The sequence below is a fragment of the Antechinus flavipes genome, chromosome 6, assembly GCF_016432865.1.
Source record: "Antechinus flavipes isolate AdamAnt ecotype Samford, QLD, Australia chromosome 6, AdamAnt_v2, whole genome shotgun sequence".
Classification (NCBI taxonomy): domain Eukaryota; kingdom Metazoa; phylum Chordata; class Mammalia; order Dasyuromorphia; family Dasyuridae; genus Antechinus; species Antechinus flavipes.
Window position 1 is genome coordinate 244,472,104 of NC_067403.1, and position 23,741 is coordinate 244,495,844.

A 23,741-nucleotide genomic window follows, 5' to 3' on the forward strand; every position below is an offset into this window, starting at 1 on the left:
GCCTTTTCATATCTTCTAATTTTTTTTAACAATATTGTGTTCTAAGGCTTATTATATTTTAAATATTCTCTATTTCTGTAAACTTCAGATGTCTAGGTTAGAATTTAGTATTAGAGATGAATTAAGAAATTATTCCAAATTTTACAAATGCAAATTGATATTTATTCATCATTTGAAATTTGTGTTTTCATGATCAGGTCACAAAGTTCAGAAAAAAAAGATGGAAATGTAAAACCTTTGTTCCAAACTCTTCACTTTATAAGTATATAGATTAAGGGTCACTCTAGTTATATATTCTTCATATTTACAAAGGAAGAAAATGGCAGAAGCAGGGTTTATTTAATTCATTAATTCCAAATCCTATGTTTCAGTAAAGTAAGTTGTCCCTAATGTCTGTAAATGCTAATAAGAATAGAAAGAGGGAAAAGAGAGATGATAATCTATCCAAAAAAAATATAACTTTTAAGTAATACTCTTATCTTCCTATCTGACTTAACATTTGCTATACTGTAAGGTAAAGTTTTCAACAACCCTTCTTTATTTATCTAGGGGCACACATAGGGGCTTCTCTTTTTATCCTTCATTTTTTTTTAATGTATTCATGTAGGTATTTGCATTGATTAAGGGCAGAAACTGTTTCTCTATCACTTTATCTGCCTTGCAGCATGGCCTATATAAGGTAAGGACAAATTTCATGCTTATTGGTGTAAAGGTTGGGTTGTTTTGATGAGAATATTTATAAAGTATTAAGAATATTTCCTATAAATGGGGACACCTTATTTATTGGTGCAGAAATTCCAAGTTTAGATATTCATTCAGTGGAGGGAAAGTATATACTCTTTTAATGAGCACTAGAACAATGACTATTCAGTCATCATCTGAAAATAATATTCTACTATGAATGCATATGAGATCTAGTGTGATACTGCTAGGTGAACAAAGTTTTAAAGCATTTAGAGATAAAAGATGCTATTATCTTTGATAAAGAACAGTGTAAAATGAGAACTACTTCCAGTATTCTGTTGTGGGCCACAAAGACTGATTAGATCCCCCAGATATTGTGATAGACAAATAAAATAATTTAGGTGAAAGGTCATGAACTGATAAATTGCATAAACAAAATAATAAAATAATGTGCTACATCTCCATTATCAGAGGATATTATACTCTTACCTACAGATGCTCTTGAAAGCATGTTTTCCTCTTTTGTGTATCTGAACCCTCCTCTGATCCTCTTGGAGTTTATTGGCTAGATTGTGATAGCATAATAAATTAGTCTTTTATTTTGAATATTTTTCCTGTTTTACCTGATTTTTATGCAATGTGATAAATATGTAAATATATTTAGAAAAACAGCATTTTTAATCAATATTGGATTGCTTATTGGGTTGGGGAGAGGGAAGGAGAAAGAAAAAAATTTTGAACACAAGATTTTGCAAAGGTGGATGTTGAAAACTATCTTTGAAAGAATTTGGAAAACAAAAATACTAGTAAAATAAAAAAAAGCAAACAAATAAACAAACAAACAAAAAAACAAATATAAGCACCCTGGCATTTAGCATTGAAAGCTCTTCCAAATATGATCCTAAACTTCTTTTCATCTTTATAACCCAATAACTCCTTTCATACAAACTATAAAGAATCCAAACTGAGTGGGTGCCTTTTGGTTTTTATATTTCAGAAACCTCCCATCCCCATGCCTTTGGGATAAATGTTTGGCATTTGTTGAGAGAACACCCCATTCACCCCTACCTCAGATTATAGTTTCCTTTCAAGGATCCTCTCATGCAACACTTTGACATCAACTTTGTCCTGATTCCCTTAGCTACAACTATTTCTGCCAGAAAGACATTGTTTCTAATTGTATTTATTTGAATTATGCATATATGATGCCTAGGATTTCTATTGGCCTTTAACGTTTTCACAGATGTTAAAATATCTAATTTTATGGTTGAAATACTACTGGGATGTAAATGCTATTTTTATTTCCATTTTTAAAATGATAATACTGAAGCAGGCAGGCAGATAGAGGTTAAGGGATTTGTCTAGACTCACAGATCTAATTAATGGTAGAATTTGGATTGACAACTATTTTTATACCAAGTTCAGCACTCTGTGTTTCATATATATAAATATATAGATAGATAGATACACATTTTTTCATCTAGCAAAAGATAATAAGACATTTGAGGACAATGTTTCATTTTTATCTTTCATCCCTAATGACAGTCACATAATAGTTTAATTAATCTTTGTTGATTAATTAAAGAATTGTTCTCTTTTAAGTTGTACCCTCATTTTGTAATTTTTTTTTGTTATGGTATAATAATGGTGACCAATCATTTATATGCATATACATCGGGGCATTCTCTGTATTACTTTATGTTTTTGAGAAAGAGATATTTGAGCAATATTTTATTAGATTTTATTCATAATTTATATTTGAAAAATAAGTCCCAACTAAATAAGAATTTTTTTAATTCAGTAGCAATTTACATAACTATACATACATATATATATATATATATATAAATGTATAAATTATTTGGAGGCAATATTTATCCTCTCATAATTTGGAAGTACTCTTAGAAACCATTTAATCCTAAAAAGGTTCTTAAGTAAGAAAATTGAGATAATAAAAACTTTCTCATACCTTGAAGGTTCCTAGAGGAATTAAATAATTAAAGCATATTGATGTATACATACATATTTGTTGCTCTTTAAAAGTTATCCTTCCCCAATTTTTCTGATGAGAAAGCCTCCAAACTCTTTTTAAAAATGTACTTTTGGTTCAAACTACTTAGATCTCTTTAAGTACAAGATACCCATGCTCTATTCTGCTCTATAGAGACAATTTTCTTCCCAGAACATTTTTTTTTTTACTTTTTAATGAGAGGGAAAAATTCAGTCTCTAAGTTCAGTGTTGTAAACATATTGTAATGAGGCAATGCTGTCTAAGGAAAGGGGCTCTGGGACTGCAATTACACAGCTTTAGTTAGGTCCTGATACTTACAAGCTGTGTGACCTTAACAAGTCAGTAACTTCTCTGAAATTATTTCCATTTCAGTAAAAGATAATGATAACACTGATTTATCTTGATTCCTAGGATAATCATGAGAAAAACATTTTGGAAAAGTTGGAATGACTTACATATATCAGTTATTATTAATTGTGGCAATAATAATGAATTCCTTTCCCTCCTCCCAGTTAATTAAATTAAAGTCAAATGTGATTTATCAACATTGCTGTACTCATTTGCTTCCTTCTCTTTGTGATAAATGATAAGTCCTTATTTCTCCTCTGATCCCTCTGTATCCTTGGAGGAATAAAAAAATCTTGATATTATTTTATAAAGTAGTCTCATATAATAGCTTTCTTTTAGCAATTCTCATCTCTTGTTTTTATTTTTACTTCCTTTCCTCACTTTGAATCCTTTAAAAGATCAACAAAACTTATTATTTAGTATCATAAGATAATCTAAGGAGAAATAGAGGATGTCATCTTTTTGTCTGATGACTTTGTTATATATGTGGACACTAAGATTCAAGAAATTTAATTGATCTGTCCTAAGATACACAAATAATGATAATATAAAATCTATGGTGTTTTCACTTTTACAAAGCACATCATATATATATGATGTGCTTTGTAAATGCATATATATATATATATATATATTATATATATATATATATATATATGATATGCTTTGTAAAAGTGCTATCTATCTATCTATACCATATATATCAACATATCTTATTTGATACTAACAACTTCCCTTTCAACTTTTACATTATTATACCTACCTTAAGAATATGAAACAAAGTTTGGGAGCCAATGGACACATAGAACTTATATAAGTAATCTTTGAAATATAAGTTTGAGACATATAAATAAATAGTAGAATGCAAATCTTTCAGACTATAAATACAATTCTGCATCAGCCACCTGGTAATATGTCTCAGATAAAAACTTAGGTTCTCTGAATGCAATTTCAACTTTATTTCTACTGCATTGTGTTATTAAAAGTTTCTTTTTTTCAATTTTTTTTTAAAATTCCTTCAAATCACTCATTAAGGGAGAAAAATGGAGCATTTGTAAGAACTCATTGAGATATTCCAGGTTTAGTTATACCCCTGGTATTCCAACTGTGTTTCATAAATATTTTTGGTTAATGTTGAAAAGGGTTGGGATGGGATGATGGGATGAACATCCCATTATATAAATAAATAAAATAAATATTCATCTCTGGATGCAAGGTTCATCATCTATGTGTATTTAATGTGATGTTCCATATATTTCACTATCTAAAGCTATGATTAATATGTCAGAAGAGCCATGTGATTGACTGGGGGAAATTTCATTTTTTGAAGAGCTCTGCTTTTGCTCCCTGAGTATTTTGTCACTTTGACCCTACTGGCTTATAATAAAAATATTGTTTAAAAAGATGATATATTTTTACTTGTCATGTATTATTAATGAAGATGACAATAACACATTCTTTGAAATAAAATGTCATGTCTTTGATAACAATTAACTTTTTTATTCCTAAATGTCAGTGATTAATGGAGTTAATCGGTATTTCAATTCATTAAGATAATATCTTACTATCTTTGATAACAATTTTATTCTTTACAAATTTTGAATATATGAAATAAAGGATTACTGTCTGCAGTGGAAAGTGCATTTAATGTCACTTGATTTAAATTATTTGGTTTCATTAAAATGATTATGATCTTATTTTTTTTTTTACAAACCAATGTTATACTTTCATTAACAGCTCAAATAAATTCTCATAAGTTGTTTCATTATTTTTTTTAAGAAAAATAAACTTATTTGCTTGAGGTTGCTGGGCTAGGTTATATCTATTCCCACAGACTTTACTTTAAGAGTTGGATCATGAAAATCTTCATTTTTTTTTCTTTTGTGATTGCTTTTTAAACTGAAATTGTTTCACTATTTTGCTAAAAAAATACAATTCCTAATAATTTACTTATAATGTCTTTTAGAAATATTTCAAAATAGGTTTTGCTATTTCATTGTAGAAGTTCATTAAAAACACATTTTAATCCCTTTGGGAAATGATGTTTTAAGCAATGGAGAAAAATGCTTATTTGTATAGATGTTCATAATTAGAACAAACATAATCTCAAAAATCTACTTATATTCTTTAATATTTATTTTTAGTTGCTTGGCAATGAGATAGGACTAATAGAACATGAGTCAGAAGGGTTTGGGTTGAATTTTTTCCCTCTGATATTTAGTAGCTCTGTTCCTGAATGGGTCACTTACTCTTTCTCTCAGCTTCACTTTCCTTCTCTGTAAAATGGATTCAATGAGATAATGTTTTATTCACAGAGTAGCATTTGAAGATCAAATAAAAAAGCATATGTAAATTATTTTAAAATCTTTGAAACACTATGTAAATGCTAGCTGTTATTGTTGCTGCTATGGCTTCTATTTCTGTTATTGTTTTTAATGTAATTTTTCCTAGAAAATGTGAGCTTGAACTCATTATATTTAGAAATGCATCAATTAATTTTAGTTAACTTGGTTTTAATGTAGGTATCCCAGTGTTATCTAATAAGTATCCATTGGATAAACAAAGAAAGAATACGGACTCTAATGGAGAGACAGAATGACTATTCTTGTTGGAAATTCAGTGTAAAACTTGGATGAGATTTTGTGAAGGTCCTTGAAGATATGTGTGTGTGTGTGTGTGTGTGTGTGTGGTGTATCTTTATTGAATTAAACCAGAAATCTTCAATCAGGGCTGTATATTTTAATTTCCAAAAAAGTGGGAGAAAATAGTATTTTTAAGTTTAATCAACAAGGGTTGATTTTAACTACTAGGAGAACATTATGTCACATCATTATAGAGTTGATCTAGAAAATAGGCCAATGTGTATAGAAACTGAGCAGGGATTCAACAACAATAGGTCAGGCCAGGTTATTCTTATTTCTATTTTTTTCTCTAAGGTTACTAAACTGTTAGATGAGTCAAAAGATAGGAATAGTTTGTCTAGATTTTAGCAAAATTTCAATATTTTATGACATTATTGAAAAGAAAATGGAGACATAGATAAACTATGTCAATGAGATTTATTTTGAAATGTCTGAACATGCACTATAGGATTATATCTCAACATGGTATACTGTTTTGAATGAAGGATATCAGGAATTAGCACTTGTCCCTGTTTTGTTTAACATTTTTTAAATCAATTATTTATTTATTTTTAATAAAGAGTTTAAATTCTGTGAATGCTTGTATGCTGGAAAGAAGAGGTAATTTACTCAATAACAAAATTATAATCCAAAACAATCTTATCAATCTAGAGCATTAGAGTAAATCAAATAAGATGAAATTTTATGAGAATAAATTTATTATTACATTTGGATTAAAAACATATATTTTCAAGTTAGAATTTTGATAGAACCAGGATTGAGGGTCAAGACACTTGATGAAATTCAATAATGTAATATTTGCACAATTCCTTTCATCTTTCCCTTGTTTTCCATAATCTTCCTTGAATTTCCCAGGGAAATAGTTTAATAATTTCAGTTCACAATTTTTTTTAGTAAACATATAAATTAGCTGACCATTTTCTCATCCCTAAATCACATTTCTGAATATGATTATATTACTTTTGTCTAGTATAATGAAGATGATGGGGATATGTGAAAAGTGAAAAAGCACAAAGATAAGGTAAATTAACCTTTCATAACTATGTGGTTGAGGAACACACCAAAGATGTTCAAGAATTTTATCTTCTTACATTTACTACTTTGTAGATATATTGACATTTGCTAACAACCCAATGTTTTTCTTTCTGCGGTGAACAAAATATTTCATTTTTATTTATCTTGTAAAAAATGAAGTAATCTTTTAAATTCTTTATCATAATTCTTTAAGCAAGCTTATCTAGAAATAAATAGGTACAAATAGTTTAAAAGAAAAAGAAAAGGAAACTCGGGACATGTTCTTTGTTCTGGAGTTCTGGAATACATGCATACATGCCCTTTGATTTCCTCTACTTTCATATGAAACATTTGAAAAAGTAGAATCATGATTAAAGATGATAGTAATGATTTACTATTTTCTCTATACAGATACCAGTGGGAAATAATGTAATTGCACATTTGGGCATCAGAGAGGCACCTATATTTTTAAAGAGAAAAAAATATAGTTAAAGAATATTCTTTGGGATTTATTACTCAATGCAGAAATGGAAAAGAATCCCAGTTTATAAGTTTATTGATAACATTTCATTGCAAGTACAAGGATTACTTTTACCAATGATCCCTATAGACATTCCTTTTCAAAGTTCTCTTTATAGTTAAGTTAATGAGCAAAATCACAATACTTATTAATAAGTCCTCTTGGGCATGTCTTTTAAAAGACAAGTTAGCATTAAAAATCTACCATAGCCTCTAAAATAAAATGAAGGTATAAGCAGTTTACACTGAAAATTTCAAATAATGAAAATGAGATTATGAAAAATCTAGTTTTAATGGCATGTAATAAGGCAAAATAGCACATCAAGAGTAAAGCTTGCTTTTTTTTCTGATGATTTTTAATTGAAAGTTGTTGATAGAATATCAAAAGTTGTTCCAACATTCCTTTCATCTCATTATAATAGGGGAAGGAAAACATTTAATAAATACCTACTGTGTTCTAGGAACAGTTGTAAACACTTAAAACATATTATGTCATTTGATTTTCAAAATTATCCTGTGATACTATCTCATTTTACAATTAAAGAAACTGAGGTAGGCAAAAGTTAAGAGATTTGCCTGACCTCACACAACTACAAAATATTTGAAGTCAGATTTTAACTAATGACTTGGGGTATCCCATCCTAACCCAAGCTCCATACCAGCAAAGCAGGAATGGTTCTAGGGGCTTCTGATTCACACAGTAGTGGTGGCTTCCAAAACTCTGAGCCCCGAGAAAGCAAAATTGATTTGGGAGGTCAGCATAAATGGTCTTTGTCATCAGGGTAGGATCCCAGTATGCAGTTCTGGTGAAGGGCACAGGATAACACCCCAGCTCAGCCTAGGCTTCAGCCCCATGCTAGAAAAGCAGAAACTGGAATACTGATCTCTGAATCATCAGCAGCACTCATGGTTTCTTGAACTTTCAGAGCAGAGATACCAAAAAGCAACTTGCAAGGTCTGCAGGAAAGGCTTATCAGTAGGGTGAGAGGACCTTGAGAAACCAGCAAAACAAAAGTAGGCATGGGCAATAGTGGTGATGGTAGGTGCCAGAAGCAGTTCATAAGAAATCCCTTTATTAGCGGTGAGGAAAGTCTTTGTTTAGCATACTCGATCTTACTGCTACTGTGGGGCAGAGCCAATCTTAACAATTCCAGGGTACAAAACAGTACTCGTGGTCAGGTCCCTAGAAGGATCTCTGAAAATAGGTGCAAAAAATTCCTGAAGCTTGGAATAGTTCACCCTCCACTCTGAAATCCTACTTTAACAAAGAATTAAAAGCTAAATAATAGGCTAGGGAAATGAACAGGCAACAAAAAAGTTTCTGACTAATGAAAATTTCTAAGGTTACAAGGAAAGTTACATACTCAGAAAATAACAAAGTTGAAGCTCCTACATTCAAAAGCCTCACAGAAAAATAAGAATTGGTCTCAGGACACGGAAGCTCAAAAGGGATTTTGAAAATCAAATAAAAGAGATAGAGGAAAAATTAGGAAGAGAATTGAGAGTGATACAAAAGAAATATAAAAAGTTAAGGAGAAGAATGCTTAGAAAGAAAAAAAAAATGGACAAATGGGAAAGTAGGTACAAACATTCACTGAAAAAATAATTCCTTAAAAATTAGAATTTATCAAAAAGAAGCTAATTACTTTATGAGAAATCAAAATTCAATTAAGTAAAAAAAATGAAAAATAGAAAAAATGCTAAATATCTCACTGGAAAAACAACTGATCTGAAAAAGAGATCCAGAAATGATAATTTACAAATTATTGGACTATTTGAAAGTCATGATCAAAAAAAGAGTGCATACATCATCTTACAAGAAATTATCAAGGCAAACTGTCCTAATATTCTAGAATATCTCCCAAAAGAGATCCCAAAATTATAATTTCCAGGAATATTATAGCCAATCTCTGGAACTTCCAGGACAAGGAAAAATATTTCAAGTGTCCAGGAAGAACCAATTCAACTACAGTGGAGCCACAATCAGGATAAAACAAGATTTAGTGTCTTCTTAATTAAAGGAAGAAAGGGCTTGGAATATGATATTCTAGAAAGCAATGCTTATATGAAAGAATCACCTACCCAGCAAAACTGAATATAATCCTTCAGGGGAAAAGTGGACACTCAATGAAATAGAAGATTTTAAAGCATTCATGGATGAAAAGATTAGAACTTAATAGAAAATTTGATTTTCAACTACAGACTCAGGAGAAACATAAAGAGGTAATCAGAGAAATTATATCTTAACAGACTTAATATGGTTTATTGTTTATAGGAAGGATAACACTTGTGATTTCTTTGAAGTTTCTCATTTATTATGGCAAATAGAAAGAGTACATGTACAGGGAAATAACCCAAATTTATTAAAATAATAACCATTCCTCAAATAATAAAAGGTCAAAGGATATAAACAGATAATTTTAAGAAGAATTCAAAGCTTTCTATGGTCACATCAAAATGCTCCAAATCACTATTAATTAGAGAAATGAAAATAAAAAAACAACACTGAGGTAACTCCTTATAACTATCAGATTGGTAAAAATGATAGGAAAAAGTGACAAATGACAGGGTGATGAGGAAATATTGAAACAGTGGTGCATTGTTGATGAAGTTGTGAACCGGTCCAACCCTTCTGGAGAACAATTTGAAACTATGCTCAATAGGCTATAAAACCTGAGATCCAACATTACTACTATCAAGAATGTATCCCAAATAGATCTAAGAAAAAAGAAAAAAAGGCCTTATGTGTAATATATATATATATATATATATATATATAATATATATATATATATATATATATATATATATATATATATATATATATATATATATATATATATATATATATATATATATATATATATAATTTGTAACAGCTCCATTTGTGGTGGCAAAGAATGGAAAATTGAAAGTGTGCCCAACAATTAGAGAATGACTGAACAAGTAGTGGTATGTGTTTCTGAGGCAATACTATTATGTGCTAAAAAATAACAAAGATAGATTCATGAAAACCCAGGAAGATTTATATGAATTGATGCACATCAAGATGATCAAAATCAGGAGAACATTATCCACAGTAAGAGCAATATTGTAAGGATGATCTCTAATTAATCCAGTCCTCTAAGACAACCATCCAGTACAATTACAAAGAACTCACAATGGAAAATACTATCTGCTTCCAAGGAAAAGAACTGATGAAATCTGGGAAAATATTAAGGCATTTTGTTTACTTTCTTTATCTGTCTTGTATTCTGTTTGCAACATTGTTAACATGGAAATATGTGTTTGTTTGATTTCATTGGTATAATCAATATCACATTTCTAACCTTTCTAATGTGTAGAAGAGATGCTTGGAAAGAGCAAGATAATTGAGAACTCAAAATATTAACATATAAACATTAACAATAAATAAATGATATATTTAATATTAAGATAAATTCAAACATAATTATATATGATGTATATATAAAACAAGAATACTTTGAAGGATGAAGACATGAAAAAATTACATTGAGAAAATTCCATTCTGTTCCTAGATATTCCTGATTACATGTAATTAAGTAAATTTACTAAACTTGAGACATACAATTGCTTCTAATAGAAAAATAATGGAAATTTTCATAAGAATAAGGGTAAAGTAAGGGAAAATGTTATCTTGTCTATTGGTGACATCATTTTAGAATCCAATTGCAATCTATTTCTAAAAGTTCTCCAATGCCTTGGTCTTGAAGTAGAGGAACAAAAGGAGCTATTCTTTTTCCTACTTCTCTGCTCTTTAAGCTCTAAACATCTTAAACCTTGATCTTAAGAAAAACTAACATCATCCCAAGACTGAGGAGTTTGTAAACACAAGATATATGAAACCAAACAAGTAGAAATGATGGATTAACCATTATCAAATCCAATTGAATGAGGAGATAAATACACATGTACATACTTGCACACACATATATGTATATACACACACATATCTATATGTATGCATATTTAAATTCCAAAAACACTATTTCCCATGTCTGTTTTGATATTTTTTAACTTACTTAAAGCTTGAAGAATATTTTTTCCAAATATTTAAGCCAAGTGCTTAAATAATGAATACCTAGCTTCATGTTTCTAAATGATTCTTCATAATATCTTTTAATTTTTTTGTCATTAAGTCTAATATCAAATTATTATATTTTCTATCATCTTTGGCATTTTGGTTAACAGTAGGAAATACTTTAGGACTCTATACTCTTTTGATTTTTAGATATCTGATTAATGGTCTTATGAATCTTTGTAGTAATATTTCTTTGTCTTTTGTCTTTTTTTGAGGTTTGTCTTATGCATATCAATATCTGTTCTTCCATTTATTTTAGCCATCATAGTATATATATTTTTTTCTTTTTGTTTTTGAAGTTTCATTGATGCTTTTTGTTCTTACATCAATCATTTCTATTCATATCACCGGCAGCACCCCTTTTAGAAAGGTAATCTTTTTTTTTTTTGGAATAATAATGACAATAAAATTAAAGCTATGGAGATAACACTAACCACTTTTTTCAGTGTGTATGACTTTCTTAGACCTTTGCTCATTAACTTTCCAACTAAAAGTATAAGAACCATATCCTTACATCATAGTATATTTTAAAAACATAATGTCTCTTTTGAGTAACAATGCATTCTATTTTGATATCCTTTATGTTTTTTCCCAAAACTAATGTTTTCTCCTTGTCCATCCATTTAATCTTTCCTTAAACAGAGGATATGAAAGGAAAACAAAACAATACAACATAACCTTCTAACTTTGTGCATTCCATATAAATACTATGTATGAACTTTTACCTTTATTTTTATTCCTGGAATTTAATGAAGTAACTGACCACATAGTAGGTACCTGGTATATTATTATTGTTGTTATTATTATCATTATTGTATTTATTGAAAGTCTTTGCTTAGAATTTTTTGTTTTATCCTAGAAATAATAGGGTACTACTGAGGGTTTATATACATGACAATTACAGGGCCATATCTATTTTAAGCAATATTTAAAGCACACACTTTGGAAGACAGATTGGAGAACATTCTGAATGAAAGCTGATTATTATTTTCTTTTTGTCTTCATTTTGCTCATGTTTGATTTTTCATGGCCTTATTTCAAGTTTTCTTGGCAAAGATATTGGAATGGTTTGTTGTCCTATTCTACAATTCATTTTACAGATGAGAAAATGAGGCAAACAGGGTTAAGTAGCTTGCCCATGGCCATACAGTTAATAAGCATCTCAGGCCAGATTTGAACTTTGGAAGATAAATCGTCCTGACCTCAAATCTGATGTTCTATCCATTATACAACCCAGCTGCCATATGATAATCAAGTTATGAGGTTATTTTGATAATTTTAGAAAGGAGTAAATCACTATTGATCAGAAAAATGCAAATTGAGACAACTCTGAGATAAGACTACACACATCTCAGATTGGCTAAGATGACAGGAAAAGATGACAGACTATCATGATAAGAAAAGAAAAATGGTGAATGTTGGAAGGAAATGACAAAACTGGGATACTGATGCATTGTTGGTGGAACAGTGAATGGATCCAACCATTCTTGAGAGCAATTTGGAACTATGCTCAAAAAGTTATCAAACTATGCATATCCTTTGGCACAGTAGTGTTTCTACTGTGCTTATATCCCAAAGAGATCTTAAAGGAGGGAAAGGAACCCACATGTGCAAAAATGTTTGTTGTAACCCTTTTTGAAGTAGCAAGAAACTAGAAACAGAATGGATGCACATCAATTGGAGAATAACTGAATAAATTATGGTATGTGAATGTTATAGAATATTAGTCTTCTGTAAGAAACTACCAGCAAGATTATTTCAGAGAGACCTGGAGAGACTTACATGAACTGATGCCACATGAAATGAGCAGAACCAGGAGATCACTATACACGGTAACAACAAGACTATATGATGATTAATTCTGATGGATATGCCTCTTTTCAACAACGAGATGGTGCAAACCAGTTTTAATTGTTCAGTGATTAAAAGAGTCATCTACATGCAGAGAGAGGACTGTGGGAACTGAGTGTGGAGCACAACATAGCATTTTCACTCTTTCTGTTGTTGTTTGCTTGCTTTTTATTTTCTATTTTTTTCCTTCTTGATCTAATTATTCTTGAGCAGCAAGATGACTATATAACTATGTATACATATATTGGATTTAACATATAGTTTTATAAGGGTCACTGTTGAAAAATTAACCATGCATTTTTGTAAATAAAAAGCTTCAACAAAATTTGAAAAAAAAAAACATAAAAATTTAAAAAGAAATAGAAAGGAGTAAAGAAATTGGAACTAAAATAAAGGCAGTAAATGAAGAAAAATGAGAGGAAAGATAGTGTGGAAGTAGAAGCTACAAAACTCAGAAACTGACTTTGTTAACAAGGGATAAACAGTGTAATAATTAAGGTCTTTGAGATTGTATACCTTCATATTTGCAAATAGCCTTTAATAGAAATAGGAAAATGTTTGGAAAATATTTTTTGGGGAGGAAATGAAAACCATTATCTTCTTCAAAACAAATCATGAAAATAGTTATATTTGATGATTATAGAGTCAGAACAATAACTGATTTAAATATTCAATTTCACTAATTTTGGTTAAAATCATTACAAATGACCACACTCATCTAAGCAGTCAGATATTTTCTATCTATCTCTGTCTTTGTCTATCTCTGTCTCTCCATCTTTCTCTCTCTAAAACACACACATAGGAAAAGAAAACATGTGATAATTAATTAACTCACATAATATCTCCAACTTAAAGGAATAAAATATGTACAATTTAAGATCATAAATGCATCAAACTCTTAGCTTAATTTTAGCAATAAAATTGGAAAACATTAGACATCTGTTGATAATTTTTTAAGGAGAATTATTAGATGACCTTAAATTTTTCTCTGTGTTTTTTCTGTGTCACCTGTAGTCGAAACTTTACTTCAATCTAGAAAATATATTTTAAGGAAAGACAAGTATAAATATACCAAATATAATTTTGATGATGCAAAAAATTACAAATTCAAGCTGTGATATGAAAAAAAAGTTAAATAATAGAGCTGAGACTTTTTCCCTTAGGGATAACAAATCAAAATCAGAAAGAGAATAAAATCCTATCATAACTTTTAGATAGATATTGATGAAATGATCCCCAGTCAATTCATCTTTATGTTTCATGATCTAAATTACCTCGGTTGGAGTTTCTTCAATGCCACAATAACATCTTTATTTCTTAAAGCATATATTAGGGGATTCAGTGTTGGAGTCACAATAGAGTACAGAAGAGAAAGAATCTTGTCCACTCCTGCTGGTTTTATGGAATTTGGTAAAAAATATGAAATGATACCTGACCCCAAAAATAGGCTTACTACTATTAGATGAGATGAACAAGTGGAAAAGGCTTTATGTCTCCCTATGGCTGATGGAAGCTTCTGGATTGTGGCAATGATTTTGATGTAGGATAGAAGTATCATTAGAAATGGTACAATAGCAGATAGGAAAGCGCCAGCATAAGAATATAATTCATTCACTTTGGTGTCCCCACAGGCAAGCTTTAGTAATGGAGGCATATCACAAAAAACATGATTGAGGGATTTAGAACTACAGAAGGGAAGAGAGAAAATCTGGTATGTTTGTCCTATTGGAATAGGAATTGCACTGATCCAGGAGCCAGTCAACAAACAGATGCAAATTTTTTGGTTCATGATTAGAGGATAATTTAAAGGATTACATATTGCTACATAACGATCATAAGCCATCACAGCCAGGAGAAAGCACTCAGTGCCTCCCAAAATAAGAAAGAAACAAAGTTGCATAGCACAGGCAAGAAAAGAAATATTTCTCTTTTGCGTCAAAAGGTTTTTAAACATTCTGGGAAAGATCACTGATGTGTAACAGATTTCTAGGAAGGAAAAGTGTCTAAGAAAAAAATACATGGGTGTTTGGAGAGTGGAATTTACCTTAGTAATTAAAATGATGAGGCCATTTCCCACCAGAATACTCATATAGATGAGCAAGAAAATACCAAACAGAAATCCTTGATAGTTGGGAAGGTCAGCAAATCCCAGAAGAATGAATTCAATCACAGCACTGGCATTTCTTAGTGTCATGTTGACTAAGCCTTCCATCTTGGAGAACAATGAATTTTGGATTTTGATGTATGTTTCTTAAACTGTTTCTTAGTTCTTTTCCTTTAAATGAAAAAAAAAATAGTTGGTCTCTTTGTTCCCTCTTATCTCTAGCATTCTCTCTATAATTTTTTTAAATTAATAGCTGAACAACAATGTATCAAATATGGCATAGAAACAATGTCATTAGCACATTATCTATAAATTATATTCAAAGAATTTCCTATATATGTAGTTTAATGACTACTTAAATATCATAATATCAATATGTATCAGAAAAACGATCCAGTTTTCTAATTGCTATAGCAACCACATTTTTTCTTATATTCTATCTAACAACAGTGTTAATAACATCAATAATTATTATTTAGGAGTAACTTTTAAATAACTTTAATAACTTTTTGAAAGTTGAATCCCTAAAATATATTGAAATTCTAGGCAAGTTTTGCAAGATATTTCAAAAAAAAATTGTAGGCTTAGACCATCTCCATATCAAGAAGCAAGCATTTTATAATTATACCATTAACTATTTGGCTAAGTACCAAAAGAGAAGTTAACAAAGTAGTAGAGAACAGTATGTTTATAGAGGTAAAATGATTTTTTAAGCCATCTTCCTTTCAGAGCCAGCATCATGGATCATAAACTGTTATTCCTTTTTGACATCAATATCTAGACATAAAATTGTAACCTAAAAATTATCCAAAGGTAAGAAACAGTATTTCCTAAGCCAGACATCTTGGAATAAAAAAAGTTTACCCTTAACACAATCTAAGTGATCAAGGCAACAACTTAGAGCCATGGTATAGTATTTCTGAGATTACAATCTCACCCTTTCCCTTTCAGATAGTATTTCTGAGATTACAGTAACATCAAAGGTGGCCATGGAAAAGACTAATGACCACCAAGTTATGAAGGGGGAAAAAACTCTCTATAATATATAGAACTAATGATTTAAAAAAAAATTAATTGTATAAACTATGTCATCTTTATACTATTTAGTAGAGCTTTCCCAATAAAGCTCCCAATGAAACTAAGGATTAGCTTACATTTCCACATACATTTTGAATTAAAATAAAAAATGATGGTCACAATAATTTATTATTACCCATTACATTCTAGTACATACTATACACATACTATTACATATAATTTACTATTGCATACACATACATTACATGCATACTTTTACATATATTATAATAGTACATACATGTACTATTACATAATACTATTACATAATCAGTTTTGAATCAACATTTTTTCAAAATCATGTTTAACTGAAACTATTAAAAACCTAAGATATTTGAAACAGTAATTGGACAGAATTTATTGAAAACAAAGTCTAACAAGCAAGTTTTATTTTAAAGTTCTAATCTTTAGTTCAAGTTTTCTTGCACTGAAGGACATTTAATCTGAACAAATTCTCAGTGAAAACGAATAAATCATCCTAAATTTAATAAATGCAAAGTAGTATTTAGAAAATCAATGCTTATGTCATCTTTATATATAAACATCCTTAAGAACTAACATTACAGTGTCCTCAAATTCTTTCCTGTCAGGTTATCTTTGTATTTTTAACAATTATTGAGACCTCCCCACCTTGAGTTTTTTTTCCCCTTTAATATGGGCCATATCTATCAATATTTATCACATTAAATTTGATAATTTTAGCATTATTATGAACTAATTTTAACATTGTGAGCCTCATGAAAAAGGTCATCCAGATATTCCCAGGACAGTGCCCTAAATGTACTGAACAAAGAAATTGAGTGAGTTTTTCTTCTCACCTAACATTCTTTCCTACATTACTTTCTATGTTTATTATCATGGGAGTCCTTAATCCTCTCCAGCCTTATACATACAATGTACTCATTATTGAGTTGAATCCTTGGTCAGTTGTTTTGAATTCTGATCCTGATCTTTAAAGACTTGTGGAACTCATAGCATGTAAATGGTGATGAATAGAGTGGTAAGTTTGCACAGATTGCTAGATTCCAAGTAAATGCCCTCTTTATATCTCAATTTCCTGATGTGCAAAATCTATATTGTTGATAATTGGGCTTCATTGTCCTTTTAATAAAATTTGAGAGACACTGGTTAACATGGTGAAGTGAATGCTCATTGAATTTTCCATAAGGACAGATAGATATAAACCTGGTCTTTGTGACTCACTATATCTAAATAACTAAGAATAAGTCATTTAACTTCCAAGTCTCAGTTTTCTTATCTGTAAAATAAGGTGATTTAAAAAGACGTCTTTTAAGATCTCCTAGATATGTAAAAATCTGATTCTAGGATAAAAACAATTCTATTCAAAATATCACCTTATTTAATCATAACTGAAATTTTGCTATTAATAATCACATTTAGATCAATGTTCCTCTCCAATCTGAAATGTTTGATTGATAGTGGTTCTTATTTGCCAAAACCCCAACTGGTCTACCAAATTTTCTTGGGAGAATGAGACACTAAGTGGTAGTTTCTATAGGCAGTAATTTGGAAGGTAAGGGGAAAAGCATAAGCATTTCTATATGAGGAAAACCAACAGTATACAATGTCAGTGAAGTTAGAGTGGCAAGAGTGTCTCCTAAGTCCCCGAGTACATGACAAAATGCCCAGGGTAACGAATGAGCAAAATTTTATATACACTTTTCATTTTTATTTAAAAAAATATTTTATTTTTCATGTCTTCAACCAAATATCCCCATACCATCTTCCCCCCATCTTTCTTTTAGTTAGTTAAAAGGAAAATTTGATTGTGTCTTCAGCTTGATTAAAGAAGCAACATTCAAAGAAAAATAATTAAAACGAGTTATGTCTTTAAAATAGAAACACATCTGCTGTTTGATCACTGCAGATCAGTCCAGAATCCAAACTGAAGAAAACTGTCATTGATATTTTCATAACAAGAGAAAGACAACCCCAAAAGGTACCTAAAATAAATGGTCTCACCTCCTTTCTAAGTATAGTGGATAGTTCATGGTTCAACTGAAGAGACAAGTGAATGAGCCTTCCTGGTAACTGCTATCAAGCACTCTATATGGCCATAATAAGAAGATGAATTAGTGCTAAGGAAATATAACTAAAGCAAAGTAGACTCCTGCTAAACTCCCTCTGTTGCTAAACTTTCCTGGAAGCCAAATACAAGCAAGGACAAAAAATATTCTCTCTTCATCATGATTCTACTTTAGTGACTCTTTTTACAGAAGTCCTTTCATTATGCTTACCCATGATCTATACCCCAAAACCTCTACATATACAATATATACTATATTGTGGATATAACAATGAGTTGCTGACCAGAGAATCAGAAGTTCTGAGTTCTAATGCTGCCCCTAACAATCTCTGAAATCTAGATTTATTTATTTATTTGTTTGTTTAGCCATTCATCTATTTATTTATTGGTGAAATATGTGGAGGGGGAAGGGTCCGAGGAAATCTCTAACCTGGTGATTTCAGGTCAAATAAACAAGTATATTTTCAAAAACATTAAGAATAAAGCTCCATATTCATTTTTGTCATATATTTAAAATATATGTATGTATGTATGTATGTATGTATGTATGTATATATATATATATATATATATATATATGAGAATATATTTTAAATCTCAGTTACTCCAGGTTCTGAAATCTAGATCAGTTTCTGTATTTACAAAAAATAGCTCATTGGAGCTGATAATCTCTCAGTTTTCACCTAATTTTGATATTCTATGTTAAATGGATAAAAATACTGCATGTTGGCAGGAAACTCGGAATCAAAAAGAAATAGGTTGTGAGAGTCATTCAATAAAAAAGCCTTATTCTTTCTGCTTTATGGTTTTTGAGATTTGACGTAGACTTAGCAAAAACCACATAGGAATAGGCAGGTAGGGCATAATTTTAAGTTTAATAAATTTAAGTATTTGATCTCTTAGAACTTAATTATATTAGAAGAATCATTAAAATCAAACTGAAAACAATTGAATATATAGTCTTCTCCACTAAGAAGTTATAAACTGAAAGAAGTATAGCTAAATTTTCCTTACAAAATAATTATTTTTTCTTATTTACTTCATTGATGTTGCATTTAAACATTTTCTTTTAGTATGAATTTTAAAAAAATTCTCAATAATTAATTATTAACTTTAATCAATAGAATTGTCAATACAATAATCCCAGATATGAATAAAAAAAACTTTCTACTTTTCAGAGTTTTGTAGATATGTCAGTGTATGTGATAATGATTCAAATTTGAAATCTACAAGAGCTACTTATTCAAGAAAAGTTTTTGTTTTGTGTTATTTTTCATATAAAGTAGATTTAAACTGATGCTATGTGAATATTTCTCTTTTGTTTTCTAATTTTTTTTAATCCTTGAATCATAGAATTTAAAAAATATCTGAGAGATCACTTGGATCTCAAAAAAAAAATTCTTGTTGCCAGAAAACTTCAGATTGTAAAAGTAAATATTTCATACTTACGTTTCTCAGGTGGAAGGAAATAAATTAAATGCATATCTTTTGTCAAGATTGGAACAAGAAATCAAAGAGAATAGGTATATTCATTTATAATAATACGATCTGAGCTATAGATCTGACACTGGTAATAATGTCAGCTTCTGTCTGTAGTGATGATTCTTTTCAAATCCACTAGTACTTAATAGAAATTATCCCTAGCCTATTCTGATCTGAAAGAACAGCTTTTTACTAGTCTACTTTTTGTTTTTAATGAGAAAACAGTTTGTTTCCAAAAGTAAATTCAAAAATCAAAGATCATTACATTATGTAATCATTTAGAGTCCTGGGATTCACTGCTGATGTTGTTAAAGCTCTGGGAATAGAATCAAGAGACTTTAGTTCCCACATGTATCTCTACTGATTACTACCTATGTGAATATTGCAAAGTGCTATCATAGGTAGAAGAGAATGGATGTTTGAGTAATACAAAGTTAATGATCGTTATACTTCCTGTCTCCTGAGAACATTATGAGAAAAATGAAGTAGCAGATAAAGGTTTTGATGATGTATAATATCATCCAGAGGACCAATGGCTATGAAACACAAAGATTTTGAATGGAAGTTCCAGGAATCTGAATAAGCTAAAAGAATAAAGTAGATTTAAAAACAATTAATGTGGAACAAAAAAAAATAAGAATATACATGTTTTAACCACTACCACCATCACAACAATAATATGTATGCATTTTGTGGGATATTTTTTCCTGCCATTTACATTTTAGGTGCATTCAAGTGACATTAATGGAATAATTTGCTGAAGGTATATGAGCAATTAATATCTTCACTGCATTATTTAAAAGGTTTTCCAGAAAGGATGAATGATTTTACAACTATAACAAAGAATTTGCCTTCCTTAAATATCTCTAACTTTGAATTTTCACATGCTATATACTCTTGAACATTTTGGCCCCCATAAAGAGAAATAGAGTTCATTTATTTTTTTCTTATTGTAGTTCTATTCTTTAAACCATTTTCTTCACATCTTTTTATATTTTGTTTAGTTTGGGATTGGCCTTACTCTTATAGAAGTGCCAATTGTTTGTTTCCTTTGAATATCTTTCTTTAATTATAGATGTTTAAGGAAAATACTTTATTTTCCAGTATTTCTTCTGCATTGATTAAATTTTATTTAAAGCTCCAATCTTTCCTCTTTGCCTATTCATTGATTTTTTTTTTCCCCTTGTAACTGTAAAATAATGAAAAAAAATTCAAAGAATATAGTATGGTCTATCTTTGTATATTCTATAATCATAATACAAACATCTTATAAATGGTCAAAGGATATGAATAGGCAATTTTCATATGAAGAAATTAAAACTATTTCTAGTCATATGAAAGGGTGCTCTAAATCACTATGGATCTGAGAAATTATAAATTAAGGCAGATCTGAGGTATCACTACACAGCTCTCAGATTGGCTAAGATGACAGGAAAGGACACTGATGAATGTTGGAGGCAGTATAGGAAATACACTAATACATTGTTGGTGGAGTTGTGAACTGATCTTACCATTCTGGAGAGCAATTTGGAACTATGCCCAAAGGGCTATCTAACTGTGTATATCATTTGATCCCGGAGTGTTTCTGCTGGGCTTGTATCCCAAAGACATCACAAAGGAGGAAAAAGGACCCACATGTGCAAAAATGTTTGCAGCATCCCTTTTTGTAGTGGTTAGAAACTGGAAGCTGAGTGGATGCCCACCAGTTGGAGAATGGCTGATTAAGTTATGGTATATGAATATTATGGGATATTATTTTTCTATAAGAAAAGATCAGCAGAATGATTTCAGAGAGGCCTGAAGAGACTTACAGTGATCTTGAACAGACTTGAATTGATGCCAAATGAAATGAGTAAAACCAGGAGATGCCATGGTACATGGCGACAGCAAGAATATAACAAAACCAATTCTGATGGATGTGGCACAATTCAGACCAATTCCAATGTCCTTGTGATGAAGAGAGTCATCTACACCTAGAGAAAGGATTTTGGAAACTGAGTGTGGGTCACAATGTAGTATTGTCACTTTTTTATTGTCGATTGCTTGCATTTTATTTTCTTTCTCTTTTTTTCCCATTTTGATTTGATTTTTCTTATGCAGAAAGATAATTTTATAAACATGCATGCATATGTTAGACTTAACATAGATCTTTATTATATTTAACATTATATTGGGTTACTTGCTATCTAGGTGAGGGAGTGGGGAGAAGGGGAGGAAATTGGAACACAGGGTTTTGCAAGGGTTATGTTAAAAAAATATCCATTCATATATTTCAAAAATTAAAAAGCTTTAATAAAAAAAACTGCCAAAAATAAACATGTATTTGATCACAGAAGTAAAAGAGAATGATTTAATGCTATTGAGTGATTCCATGATTATATATGTATTTATGAAGATTATGTTACAGTTATGTAGAGACTAGTTTGGGAAAGTAGTGACAAGAAGCAAGAAATAAAATTAGTTGATATTTTTAGTAATCCATAAAAATCCTTATGGGACTACAACTAAAATAAAGATTGTGAATAAAAAAAAAATGAAATGAATTGGAGAGATACTATAAAAGTAGAATAAATAAAATTTGACAGATAAAAACAGTCCATAGGAAAAGAGTAAAGTAGCATATGATAATCAACCTGAAGGACTTAATCAAGTTGATACTCTCAATAGGATTAAAAAAAAAAAAAACAGAAAAAAAGGAGAAATTTTTAGGGAAACAAAACTTACTCTTCCTCCAAAACACATAACTATAATTGCATTTTGGCCATGGAATAAGGAAAACAAATGGTTTTAGGATTAAAATAACAATAAAATGATCAAATTGTTAAAGTAAATCAGTCTCTTTCTCTTTCTCTCCCTTTTTCTCTTCCCTCTCTCCTTCCCCCCTCCATAAATTTTCTTCATTTTTGTCCCTTAATATACATAAAAGAGATTTGTTCATGAGAGAATGAGATGTCTTGTAGGATATTTCTGACAGGCTTTAAAGTAGAGGGAAAGAGCTTACTTTGCCAACCATTATGCAAAGCACATTACGATCATTGTTCGTTTGATTCTCACAAAAATGAAATAAAAACTAAAATTTAGGTACTATTATTTTCTCCATCTTGCAGCAGAATAAACAGCTAAATGGAGACAAAGTGACTTGCCTAAAGTCACATAATTAATACGTGTCTCAGTATAGATTTGAACTCAGGTCTTCCTGAATCCAGCACTGGTGCTCTACCTACTAGACCACCAAGCTATTTTAGAGACAACATCTTGTTTTACATCAATTTATAGCATATACAAATGTGGGTGATATTTTGAATTTAATTTTAAGAGAAAGAATAATCATCTTTCATGCATTTGCATGAATGGAGAAGAATTGATGACTCACAATCTTTTGCAAATTGTTTATTTTAAAAACCACAACAGCAATATGAATATATTGTATCATGAACAGACATGTAGCACCAAAAAGTGTTCTGAAGCATTTTGCAACTGTGTTATAAAACGAAGATGCTGTGAATATCATTAATTGTATAAATTAAGAACCATCATATCCTCATTGTTTTTCATTTTGTGCAGAAAGGAACAGTGAGAGTATTATCCTTCTCACCTACATAATTGTTAGATTTTCTTATAGCAGAGCTATTATTCATCTATTTTACTTGTTATATTTAATAATTTTATCATTCTTTTTTATTTTTAATTATTTCATTCTGAATAAGTAATAATAGCATATTTAGCAGAAATTTTCATTATTCAATAAATTGATGGCATAATTAACAGATACAATTATTTTAATACATATTCCATGTTTATACAAGATAAAGTGAGTAAATTACATTTTAAACTTCACAACTGAGAAAAATATTAAGGAC

General features: G+C 30.0%; 1 protein-coding gene across 1 annotated transcript; it reads right to left on the bottom strand.

The window, feature by feature from the left end:
- Positions 1-14,441: 14,441 nt before the first annotated feature.
- Positions 14,442-15,383, bottom strand: LOC127541010 (olfactory receptor 10AG1-like). Its single transcript, XM_051966049.1, has one exon. The coding sequence runs from the start codon at positions 15,381-15,383 to the stop codon at positions 14,442-14,444; it is 942 nt and encodes a 313-aa protein (XP_051822009.1).
- Positions 15,384-23,741: the final 8,358 nt, after the last annotated feature.

Coding starts and splice junctions, on each gene's coding strand:
- LOC127541010 (XM_051966049.1), bottom strand. CDS start 15,383: ATGGAAGGCTTAGTCAACATGACACTAAGAAATGCCAGTGCTGTGATT.